The sequence below is a fragment of the Colobus angolensis genome, unplaced genomic scaffold, assembly GCF_000951035.1.
Source record: "Colobus angolensis palliatus isolate OR3802 unplaced genomic scaffold, Cang.pa_1.0 Scaffold19, whole genome shotgun sequence".
Classification (NCBI taxonomy): Eukaryota; Metazoa; Chordata; class Mammalia; order Primates; family Cercopithecidae; genus Colobus; species Colobus angolensis.
Window position 1 is genome coordinate 2,798,366 of NW_012115043.1, and position 12,586 is coordinate 2,810,951.

The 12,586-nt window shown below is 42.7% G+C and overlaps 1 protein-coding gene across 1 annotated transcript in view; it reads right to left on the reverse strand.

Moving 5' to 3' along the window:
• FEM1B (fem-1 homolog b (C. elegans)) overlaps positions 1–9,433 on the reverse strand; it is a 19,337-nt gene extending 9,904 nt beyond the window's left edge. The window contains exon 1 of the mRNA XM_011940338.1: positions 8,213–9,433. Coding sequence (XP_011795728.1) covers positions 8,213–8,460 — 248 coding nt within the window. The 5' untranslated portion in view covers positions 8,461–9,433. The remainder of the gene's footprint in view (positions 1–8,212) is intronic.
• Between the last annotated feature and the right edge of the window lie 3,153 nt (positions 9,434–12,586).

Sequence of the window (12,586 nt, forward strand, 5' to 3'; positions counted from 1 at the left end):
TCTCTACTAAAAATATAAAAATTAGCTGGGCGTGGTAGTGCACACCTGTAATCCCAGCTACTTGGGAGGTTGAGGTACAAGAATTGCTTGAACCCAGACAGAGGTTGCAGTGAGCCGAGATTGTGCCATTGCACTCCAGCCTGGGTGACAAGAACAAAACTCTATCTCAAAAAAAAAAAAAAAAGAATGAATCAAGAAAATAAGACACTACATCAGTGATGCCAACTATATGTTTTGCAAACAATTCAGTTTAATTAAAATTCACTTATTATGTTTTTACTGTCATGATTATGTAAAGTTCAATAAACATTTATTTACTGTCAAAAAAATACCACTTGCAACAGCATCAGAAAATACCAATAAATAGTAATAAATCTAATGAAAAATGTGCAAGACTTCTACACTGAAAACTACAAAGCAGCACTCCTGAGATAAGTAAAGAAAATCTAAATAAATGGGAAAATATTCCATGTTCATGATCCAGAAGACTCTATAATGTTAAGATGTCAATTCTCCCCCAAAATGATCTATAGAGTCTATATAAACCAAATGAAAATCCCAGCAGGTTGTGTGGTATATATGTGTGTGTGTGTGTGCGCGTGTGTGTGAGAGTCCAAGAGGTCGAGGTTACAATGAGTCATGATCAGGCCACTGCACTCTAGCCTGAGCAACAGTGCGAGACCCTCTCTCTACAATGGGAAGGCGAGGAAGGAAAGGGAGGAAGGGAAAGAGAAAGAAAGAAAGAACTGACAGGCCAATTCTAAAAAGAATATGGAAATGCAAACAACCAAGATAATCTTCAAGAAAAATAAAGCTAGAGGACAAACTACAGTAATTAAAATTAAGTGCCGGCACGGGGACAGAATAATATTATCAACAGACCAAAAAAAAAAAAAAAAAAAACTCCAGAAATAGATTCGCACATACAGAATCCCTTGATTTCTGACAAAGGCTCCAGGGAAATTCACATAGAAAATATGGTCTTCTTAATAAATAGTTCTGGAGCAACAAGATAATCTATATGGAAAATAATTAACCTTGATTCCTACCTCACAGTACACACAAAAATTAGAGACACAGTATAGACCTATACTGAGAAAAGCAAAACAATAAAAGCTTCTCAAAAAAACTAAAACACAGACTATCTTAATGAATTTAGTGTTGATCACAATTTCTTGAACACAATACCAAAAAAAAAAAAAAGCATTAACTGTTAAAGAAAAAGGAAGTATTTTATTGGGTTTCATTAAAACTAGAACTTCCATTAATCAAAAAACATTATAAAAAAAAGTGATTAAGTGGCCAGGCACAGTGGCTCACACCTGTAATCCCGGCACTGTAGGGGGCTAAGAAGAAGACTGTCTGAGCCGAGAGTTGAAGATCAGTCTGCACAACACAGCAAGATCCTGTCTCTACTCAATTTAAGGAAAAAAAAAGAAAAAAAAAGACTGAACAAGTATACTTCACAAAAGATCTCCAAATGGCCAATATGCATATGAAAAGATGCTCAAGATAATTACTTAACAGGGAAATGCAAATTAAAACCAGTTTACCAATATACATACCCAGCAAAATAGCTAAATTTAACAAGACTGACAGGGCAATAATAAGTGTTGAGCAAGATGTGGCAACTGATATTCTCATTGCTGGTGGAAACTGCAAGTAGCAATGTAATTTGGTTGTTGAACTTTGGGGAAACTATTTGGCAATATCTGTTAGTTAAACACACACCTACCTGAGGACCCAGCAATTCCACTCCTTGATATATACCAGATAACTAAATGCAAATGTCTACCAAACAACATACACAAATGTTCACTGTAGTTTTATTTGCAGTTTTATTCATAACAGTCAAACACTGGAAACAACCAAAATATTAACAGGAAATGGATAAACTGTCGTATATTTATGCAATGGAATATCACACGTCATTAAAAAAAGAAACTACTGATACATGCAAGTACATGGATGAATCTCAAAGACACTGTTTTAAGCAAAAAAAGTCAGACAAAAAGAGTACATACTGTATAATTCTGCTTATAGGAAGTTCAAGTACAGGCAAAACTAATCTGTGGTGACAGAAGTTGTATTAGTCCATTTTCATGCTGCTAATAAAGGCATACCCGAGACTGGGCAACTTACAAAAGAAAAAGGGTTATTGGACTTACAGTTCCACATGGCTGGGGAGGCTTCACAATCACGGCAGAAGGCAAGGAGCAGCAAGTCACGTCTTACGTGGATGGCAGCAGGCAAAAAGAGCTTGTGCAGGGAATCTCCCCATTATCATAACCATCAGATCTCATGAGACTTACTATCACGAGAACAGCACAGGAAAGACCTGCCCCCATGATTCAATTACCTCCTATCGGGTCCCTCCCACAACATGTGGGAATTCAAGATAAGATTTGGGTGGGACATAGCCACACCCTATCAGACGTCAAAATAATCATTACCTCTGGGAAGGAAAGGGAGGAAACTGGGAAGGGGCACAAGGGAAACCTTCAGAGTGATAAAATGTTCTACACATTGATCTAGAAGGTGACTAGATGGATGTAAACATATTAAAAATTCATTATACAGTATTGTACACAAGATTCATGCACTTTACTAGATATACCTCCTCTAAAAAAACAGATATAATTATAAACAAAAACAGGCACAAATGACTTCAAAGAAAAAGAGTTTAAATGAATATAAGTAATTTATACCAAATACTTTCATTTCAAGTAATTTCAATTCAAGTAATTTATACCAAATAACTTTGGTAATTTATACCAAATACAATGCCAAGCACTGTATTCACTGCTGAATACGCAAAATATCTCACTTAATCTTCACAATAATCCTATGAGGTAGGTACTATTATTATGCCCTATTATACTATTACATTATAGTTATAATATTAACTATTATGCAGATAAATAAAAAGTTTATATGAGGGCTGGGCGAAGTGGCTCACGCCTATAATCCCAACACTTTGGGAGGCCGAGGTAGGCGGATCACCTGAGGTCAGGAGTTCAAGACCAGACTGACCAACATGGAGAAACCCTGTCTCTACTGAAAAACACAAAATTAGCCAGGTGTGGTGGTGCATGTCTGTAATCCCAGCTACTCGGGAGGCTGAGGCAGGAGAATTGCTTGAACCCGGGAGGCGGAGGTTGCGGGAAGCCAAGATTGCACCATTGCACTTTAGCCTGGGCAACAAAAGCGAAACTCCGTCTCAAGAAAAAAAAAAAAACAGTTTACTAGATTAAAAATACAAAAGTACTTGGAATACCATAAAATGCATCAAACATAAGGAAACACAGTACACATCATTGTTCAAACATTTGTTTCAATTTAAAGAACATTTCCAAACTGATTGTTAATATAATCAAAAAATACAAAGTTAACACATAGTGACAATTACATAGTTACAATGTTTCCTTGCACTGGATTTGTTTTGTTTTGTTTTGAAACAGGGTCTTGCTTTGTTGCACAGGCTAAGTACAGTGGCACAATCACTGCTCATGGCAGTGGCACAGCACCACTGCTCACAGCCGCCTAGATCTCCCAGGCTCAAGGGATCCACCCACCTCAGCCTCCTGAGTAGCTGAGACTGCATATTACCTTTTTTTTTTTTTTTTGGTAGAGTTGAGGTCTCACTATGTTGCCCAGGATGGTCTCAAATTCCTGAGCTCAAACGATCTCCCCACCTAGGCCTCCCAACATGCTGGGATTACAGGTGTGAGCCACTGCAACAGGCCTGGTTTTTAAGATATGTAATTATTAAAAGCCAGGGAACAGGAATCTAAACTACTTCAAACTCAAGAAATGTTAGATTAAAATAGGCAGTCACATTATCTTTAACCCTAGCAATAACCCTACAAGAAAAGCATTACCCTCATTTTAGAGATGAAAAGAGACAAAAAGTGATTAAAATATTTTTCTGATCTCAAACTTCTCAGAATCTATGATGTAAGAGTAAAAATTAAATTACAAGTATTCACTTGGTTTTTATAAGGGAAACTACTTGGTCAGTTTAATATTTTTCCTGGTATAGTCTAATAATTTCCATTTTTTCCCTTGAGCTACAGTCATTTGACAGGAGCCTCAAAAAAGTTCAAATTACCTATTTCTATTGAGGCAATTAAAAATTTTAAATATATTCTATGACAAAAGAATTCAATGCAGAATGTTTCACAAGACTGGTCCTTCAGAAACATTAGCCTTGGTAAATTTAGAATTTCTACATCTAAATCAAAATATTAAACAGATTAAAGAGAATTATAATACTAACATTTATGATATTCCTCCATCTATAAAATCTAGCTGAAATTTATAAGACTATACTGCCTCAAAACAAAATACCAAATGCATTTAACAGAAATTAAAGATAAAATAAAATTAATGCAATATTTACTAAGTTCCTGAAGGAGAAGCACTATAAAGCAATTATCTTTCTAGGCCCAGTCCAAAATTACAATGCAAGCTCTCTATTATGTATTCATCTTCAAATCAAGAAACTATAATCTGATATTCACCTTTTCAAACAAATAGTATGCATCAGATGATGGAAACTTTTCACAATAAGAGATAACATTTCTGATCACAAGGCTGAGCTCATCTGTTACCTGGTTCAATCTGAAATAGAAATGCCTGGTTCAAACATTTGAAAGGGAAATAAAAATTTATTAAATATAAATGATCCACACTTTATTTTAACCAAGGTCCTTAAAAATCATGTATTACATGAAATGTAATTCCTTGAAATATATATTGACAATGACTTTCTAAATGAAGTCAAATAGTGGCATGCCCCTCATGCCTTTCCTCTACCTGAACATTTATCATAAATATTAGTACTAGCACTGACTTTAAAAGTAACAACACCCAACAAAAAGCCTCAAAATTCTCGGAGGTCCTATTCTCCCCATCCACATCAACAAACCCCTTCAAGGACAGGTGGTCTTCACAAACTCTGGCAGAGAGCAACCAGACCCTCAGAACTCAGGCCAGCACAATGTTCCATGGTCACATGACACCTCCCCCTTGTTCTGTTCCATTTTTATAACATTCTTAACAAACAGCTTCCCACTATTCAACTAAGGGATCTTCTTTCATTCCCACTCATATGACTTTTCTTCTTGTCCACTCATCTATATCAACATGGTGTTCACATGTCAAGCCACAAGTAAAATAATCTCAAATGTTACTCCTAAAAATGTGAACAAGAACTCATATATCAATGGCTATTTATTCCAGGTAGGTGGTCCCTTTCCCCTCGAGGCTCTATCATGAATCCACTTTAGTTTCCTAAGGTATTATAGAAGATTTTAGGTAAAACAGACTTTTTAAAACTTTCGTTAATATTTATTTTAATGTATGTCTCTCACGCGCACACACAAAACACATAGCAAACCCATAATTACATAGGATGAAGCTAAGAAGTAAAACATTCTAAAGACAACTATCAAGCAAATAACAGACAATTTAAAGAAAAGATATTTATTAAGTAAACAGCAGGATAGTTACTGAACAATCTGGCCAAAAATTGTGAAGATAGCATGTGAATGACTAAAAATTAGAAACGCTAATCTACTTCAGTACACAGCTTCCCTACCTGGCCATGTGTCTCAAGTGCCAATGGTTGGGGTTGGGGAGCGGGGCGGTGCTGGCTATGTATTTTTCAATGGTCAGCCCCCAAGGGTCAAGTCAGCTTTCTATTGTTAATGTACTCAGGCTAACATTTTCACAATGTCTGAAACAAATGCAAAGTGAAATCATCACACTCTTTTTTGGTTCTAAAATGCTAAAATGACTGGGATAAACGGCAAAATAATCTCACAGAGGGTGTGAATGGGCAGAGAGGACCAGGAACTTCAATACCTCTTTTATTAATTAACTTGTAAGCTTCTCAAAAGTAGACACCTTAGATTTCCTGTACCTTACATTTCCTCCAGAACATGACAGGGGCTAGGCCCATCATAAGCATTTAATAAAGACTAAACTATTTTTACATAGCAGCTAATTTATAACTGTAATAATCCATAAGCTAAACTGATACACGGAATCAAGGAGATGAAATCATAAATGATGGAAACATTTGAGATTGCAGTTTCACCAGTCTTACTCTTAGTACTTTATACGGGGATCATCTGGTCTCCAGCTCTCTCCAGTCTCCCACAATCTCTTTCTTAATTGCTCCAACTTGAATCCCTTTTTGCAACAGCACTGAAACACTAGTCACTGTAAGAGCACCAAGCTGTTGCCCCTCTTCTTCATGTTCCACTGCTATTCTTTAAAACACAGCTCGAACATCACCTCCTCTGTGAGGCCTTTCCAGATTCCCCCCCCAGATAAAACTGAGCACTTCCTTTCCCTGTTTTCCCTCAGTAGTCCAAATGAATTCTACAACCCTAAATGGCATGGCATCTGCAAATACTCATTTATGTTATTAATTTCTCTCCCCACACCCAGACTGTCATCCTCCACAACAGAAGAATATGTTATTCATCTCTGCATATCCAATCGCTACCACAGAACCTAGCACACAGTAGGTGTTCAATAAATGTTTACTTACCAAACTCATTAATTTCTCTGGCCAGTACAGAACATTGGGCAAGATAAGCCACTACACAGGCTCAATGCTACATTTCTAGTCATTTCAGGTTCTTTTAAATGCCACCTCAAAACATCTTTGATGACTGAAAAAAAGGGCAAAAAGCAAAACCTTTCGAAATTCTTAACTCTTCTTTCTCCCCACTATTCTCCCTTATGCACATTGCCTCAGTAGCAGTATTCCCAAGCAGCTGTTATTAGAGAAATTCATATCTCAATGACTGCATGTGCTTATACAGATGAAATGGTACTGGAGGTTCAGAGGTCACTGTGCTTCACTCCTTCTCTAAGTGCGGGAATGCAAGGAGTTACAGAGAGGACACGGAAGCCAGTAAGGAAAAGCAAACATGAATCAGGTTGCCATCTTTGGTCAACATGAAAAAAAAAAAAACATCTTAATGTGTATAATGGTGATACCCGTGATATAAGCCATTACCCATGGGCTACCATTTCATTAAGATGTAATGCTATGAATATTTTCCACTCATCTAAAATAGAAAAAGCTTTCATTGTTTAAACCTAAAAAAGAATCAACCGAAACAGAACATTTCCCTAGTCATCTTAAAAAAGAAATGCTTTTTCAATCGAGTTTTAGCCAGGCAGTTTTTAATCACCAAAACTAAAGATATATATTTTTATGCTCAGACCCTACTGACTTCAAAAGAAAAAAAAAATACTAAAATAGCTTACGTACTAGCACAAGTCAACCAAAACATATGTAGCAAAATTATCATGCAGTTGTAATCTGTAAAACATGTTATAATTACATGTAATCTGTAAAACATGTTAAAATTAGAGGATAATGTCAAACCTGACAATTCGGGTCAATTACCCAAAAATTCGTACTATTAAACTCCAAGGGCAAATCTTGGGCATAACAGTGTGCATTTTTAAACTTCCCACCTCGACTAACAGTAAATGATCAACCTTCCCCACAACATCACAGGGTAAGATGTAATTTAAGAATGGCATCATCTCCCACATCAGGTCCAATGCCATTTTTGTAGCCAATATATCTACACCGAGCAATGTGGAGGAATCGGAATCATGTCTTGAGATGTCTGGCTGTGTTGACAATCCCTCACGAGGCTGCAGCTGCTGCTGGTTCTAGGTGCTTATTTTGACATTAACGCCCAGCAGCCCACTGAAGGTTTTACAGAACCACTCACTTGAAGGGGGTAAAAATGGATGCTCAAATAACTCTTTCGGAGTTCTTCAATGTTAACTGCTGACCTCCTCAATTTCTGATCAGTTACAACACCAGTGCCACTAAAAGTAAAACCTGGAAAGGCAGCCACCTCCTCCAAATGGCTTGTTAACGCACTATCTAGTAGAGAAGACGACTATCTATTAGATCTCAAGGCCGAGTGTGTGGTTATCTTCCCACAGAGGGAATAAGGGGTAGGGGGCTGATGAGGACGGGCAGCAAAACATGGAATGGAGTATTAGCCCTGGAAGATGAAGTGGGCATTAGTGGGGCAGGAGGAGGTACAAAAAGGGGAGAAGTGAGTACCTACATGAAGAGAGGGTAAGAGAGGGTGAGGGAGGGGAGGGCCCGTGAATTAACGAGTCCGCGCGCGTCGGAAAGGAGGCTGGCTTGGGATGTACCTACCCGTCGAAGCGGACGGTGCCAGTCTGCTGAGTCTGCACCCGGTAATGTTCCAAGAGCAAGCGTACCACCTTTGCGTGTCCATTGCGGGCTGCGATGATGAGAGGCGTGGAGCGCTGCCCTCCCTGCTGGCTGACATAGCCAAGCAGATAGCGGATGTCGCTTTCAGACCGGTTGAGAAGCAAGGCGGCCAGAGTCAGCACCTTGCCTTCGCTGGCCGCCTTGTATACATAGCCAGCCAGGCCCTCCATGGCCGCCGCCAACTCCAACACCCGTTTGGTCGCCACCGCTGCTGCTGCTGTGCGCCCCCGGAGGCCGCGTTCGCCAGCGCTTCAAACCTGGGCCCTCACAGCCCATTCAACAGGGCGCCGTCGCCGCCGCCGCGCCCAGGCAGCAGTGCGGCCCGGGGAAGGCGGAGACGCGGAGGAGGCCGAGTGCCGCGAGGGGCACGTCCGCGACCCAGCCCTGGCAGGGAGGAAGGCGGTCAGGGCCGCCCGCCAGGTCCCAGGCGCCGGCCCTGGGCCGAGGGGATCTCCATGGCGGCCGCCGCCCCGGGCCTCAGGCCGGACCCCTCCTTCCTGCGGGATGCGACAGGCGCGTGCCCGAGGTACGGGTCGCCGGCCAGGTCCCGAGCGGTCCTCGCGCGCCCCGGATGGCGAAAGATGGGCGCGTCTCGCCTGACCCGGCCCACCGGGCCTAAGGCCTAACACTGCCTCCTCCTGCGCTTTCCGCCCTTCGCCGTCCCTGGCTGGAGGAAACCTCAGCCTCTCGTCCCCCGAGCTCAGAAGTGCCAGGCGCTGCCAACGGCCTCGGAGATCCTAGCGTGGGGGCCCCCGGGGCGATGCGGAACGCTCCCGCAGGAGCGGCGCCGGAACTTGGGCGGGGAGGAAGGCGAGCTTTCGCAGACAGGGCCGGGAAGAGAGGGCGGGAACGGGAGGGACGCTAAGTGGGGTGTCTCCGCCTAAGCCGACCGGCTGGCACACGCGGCCCCGGTGGAGAAAGGTTCTGCTGCGCGCAGTTGGCCCATCCCCAGGGCCTGGATGTCCTCAGTGCCCTTGACTCCTGGAACCTCCTCCTGGCCCCTACACGGCCCTGAGGGTCTCCAGCCAGGGAGGGGGGCGGAGTGAGAGGGCTAAACCGGTGGGCTAAGAAGACTACCCTATTTTACCATAGACGGTGCGGGTCCTCTTTCTGCCCCTGATCCGGGGTTAGGGAAGGGGTTGCGCGTACTCGGAGGGTCCATTTCAGAAAAAGGGCGGCGTCTCTGAGTCCCCGAAATGTGGGAGGGCTTGAGAGCCACAGCACCAAGCTCTGAGAAGGGACTGGAAGTACAGCCTGACGTTCCCGGAGAAAGGGATTAAGTGTGAGAGAAAGATGGGAGCGAAGGGGAGCTGCGCTTGCGGTGGAAGGAGCGAGGTATCCTGGGAAGGAAAAGGAGTCCCGCGTTCAGTCAGAGCAGGAATGTCATCCTGAGCCAGCAGAATCTCCGTTTTCTCACAGACATCACAAGATTGTTGTTAGGATTTGAAACGATCATTTATCCAACAAATACTAGAGGTCGACTATGTGCCAGGCTCTGCTTAGCACTAGGGATTCAGTAATGGAACAAACAAGTCCACAAATGATAGACAAGATCAGTTGAACTGGTATCATTACCATTTGCTCTGAAGCAAATGAAATAGAATGATGGGGGCACTCATTTAGTTTGGGTGATCAGACAAGACTTCTATGACAATTGACAAGAACAGAGGGTATTTTAGGCAAAGGGGACAGCTAATATAAAAGCCCTGAGGAGGGAACAGTCTGGTGAGCTCAGGAACAGAAAGGTCAGTGTGGCTGCAGCAGAGTGGGCCACAGGAAGAATGATAGGAGATGAAGTCAGAGGATGCAACACACATTAGGGCCTAATAACCCAGAGCAAAGGGTTTAAGTCTACTCTGTGATGGGGACATATGAAGGGTTTTAAAGAGGGAAGTGACAAGATGCTATTTGTGTTTTTTAAAAAGATCACTCTGGCTGCTGCGTGGAGAATAAACTCTGGAAGGCATGAGTAGATAGGGGGAGAGGCCTTGGATTAGGATGGTAGGAGTGGATGGTAGGTGATGAAGCTGCAGGGACAGTCTCAAAAAGCTCAATATGAAAGTGACTTCCTCCCTTCTTCCTCCCTTCCCCAAAGGACAAACTTTACCACAGAGAAAGAACAAATGCATTTATGTGGCTCCAAGGGACAGGGCTCGGCTCAACAAGTTCACATACATTATTTTATTTGAACCCCACCATTCCAATTCCAGGAGGTAAAGGCCTCACCTCAGTTGCAACTATTGGTGGAGGTTTGGGTCACTTCTCAAATTCTCTCCATTCTATAGCTCAGCTTTACCCACTTATTGCAGATCCCTACAGAAACACTAGAATTGTTTTTCTCCTTACCATAAACAAAAACAGCATTGGCAATAAGGGCTGAAGATAAGATTCTACTGGTAGCATCTCTGAAATAGCTGATAGGGAAGTGGGGGAAGCTGGCTGGTTTATTTGGGGACTTCAGGGTCATAAGAAAATCCAATGTTTGACAGGCAGACCCAGGCTTTTTGGTCTCTGGGAACTTGGCAATGACACATTCAGATGTGTGATGACTTCCTTTTCTGGCTCCGTACAGCAAGCATGCGCCTCATCTACCATCTGTCTCCTCTCTCCATATCTCTATCTCCGTCTCCCTACCATCCTCCTTCTCCCCTGCCAACACACTTTGATTACCTGGGCACTAGCTGACCTGGAAGAGTGCCTGGCTCTTTACAAAAACCCTCTCCTCATAACCTTTTACCCTATTATGTTCCTGAATCATTCTACATTCTACTCCCAACCAACTTTTTGAAGAAGATGATGTAAAAGTTCAGACACAGTCCCCTTCTTCCAGTTTTGTTTTCTAAGGGAGACCTGATTCATCCAGACTCATTGCTGAATAAGAGACTTCCTTCTTCCTCTTGCCCTCGCTACCTCAATTTGGTGGTGTAACTGGATGGGTACTATAAGGGGTGACTGCTCCAAGGGTCATGCTGGAGAGGGGCTCAGAATGTGCACTGTGTGGCCTCCTCCCCAAGATGGGAATACATCTTTGCTCCAGCAGCCCAAAGTCAGGAGGCTTGGGCTGCTGTTTTCTTCTGTGTTTATCAAAGTTCCTTAGTATAGGCTTCTGGGCTCCCTTGGTTTCTTAATAGCTATTGGCTGACTGGAGACTATTCAGTTGCCTGTTTACCTGGGCTTAGAGGGTGACGTTTCTGTGGTCAGGTTGTGCAAATCTGGAGAGAGGATATGTAAACAGGACAAGGCTGCTTTCCCAAAGGCCAGGGCGCAGAAATAGTTCCTTGTGCTTCTGACCTATTTCCCCCTCCCTGGACAGAAAGCCACTGAGCAAATGTGCAATAGTAAAACATAACTACAAGTAGCTATATCCTGCTGGAGATTGATTTGCTGATGACAACAAACTGCAGCCTTCCACCTGAAAACAAGGCAGGACTGACCTTTCCCCGCACTTTGCTTCCTGGGCATTATAGTGGCCTATGAGCAGAATTTGCCATGCCTTCCATGGAGCGTTCTTTTTCCAAGTCAGGTGAACCCAGCCTGCAGCTCTGAGTCAATGGAGTTTCTCAGATAAAGTGCACCCAAAAATGTTATTTTTCAAGCACGAGTAAAGACATTTGTTTTAATCCTATACCCCTTTCACGTACTATAGAGAAAGAGGGTGACACAGTGTTGAATAGATCTGGGTGGGATTTCCACATCTATGGACAAGCTGTGGCTCTGGGCCAGTTTCTACATCTCTACAATGGAGTTAAATCCTTTCCTTGCAGGGCTGGTGTGACAGGAACATGCCAGCTTCTTCACCAAGCCTGGTCCTATGAAGGGGTGCCTCAGTACATACTGGTTTCTCTTTCCTCTTACTCCCCTCCTGCCCCCGTGATAGTCATCCTTCTATTTTGCCATTAACCTGCTCAAGAAAGGACTTTGTCCCCATCTGCGTTTTCTCTGCAAGAATGTGTCTGCCTCTAAGAATGGAGAGTAAACCCACAGTAGACAAGGGACTGTGGAGGCTAATTCACAAGAGTTCAGAAATTCCAACAGAGCTGCACAAGGATGATGTCAGAAATAAGAGTGGTAACTCAGAAACTACTGACAGTCTATCAACCCAGTTTCACAGAACTGGCAGCCCACTGGCCTCTGCCTTCTCTGTCTCCTACTCTCCTTATCTTTCCCTGAAAAGCAAATCTAGTGATTGGCAAAAACAAAACCAAGGATGGAGGAGAGGGGCTGGCTAGTCTGTGTTATTTTGTGAAGCCATTCATCTCTGCCAGATTTAGGTTTACCAGGAAAGTAGGTTGAAAT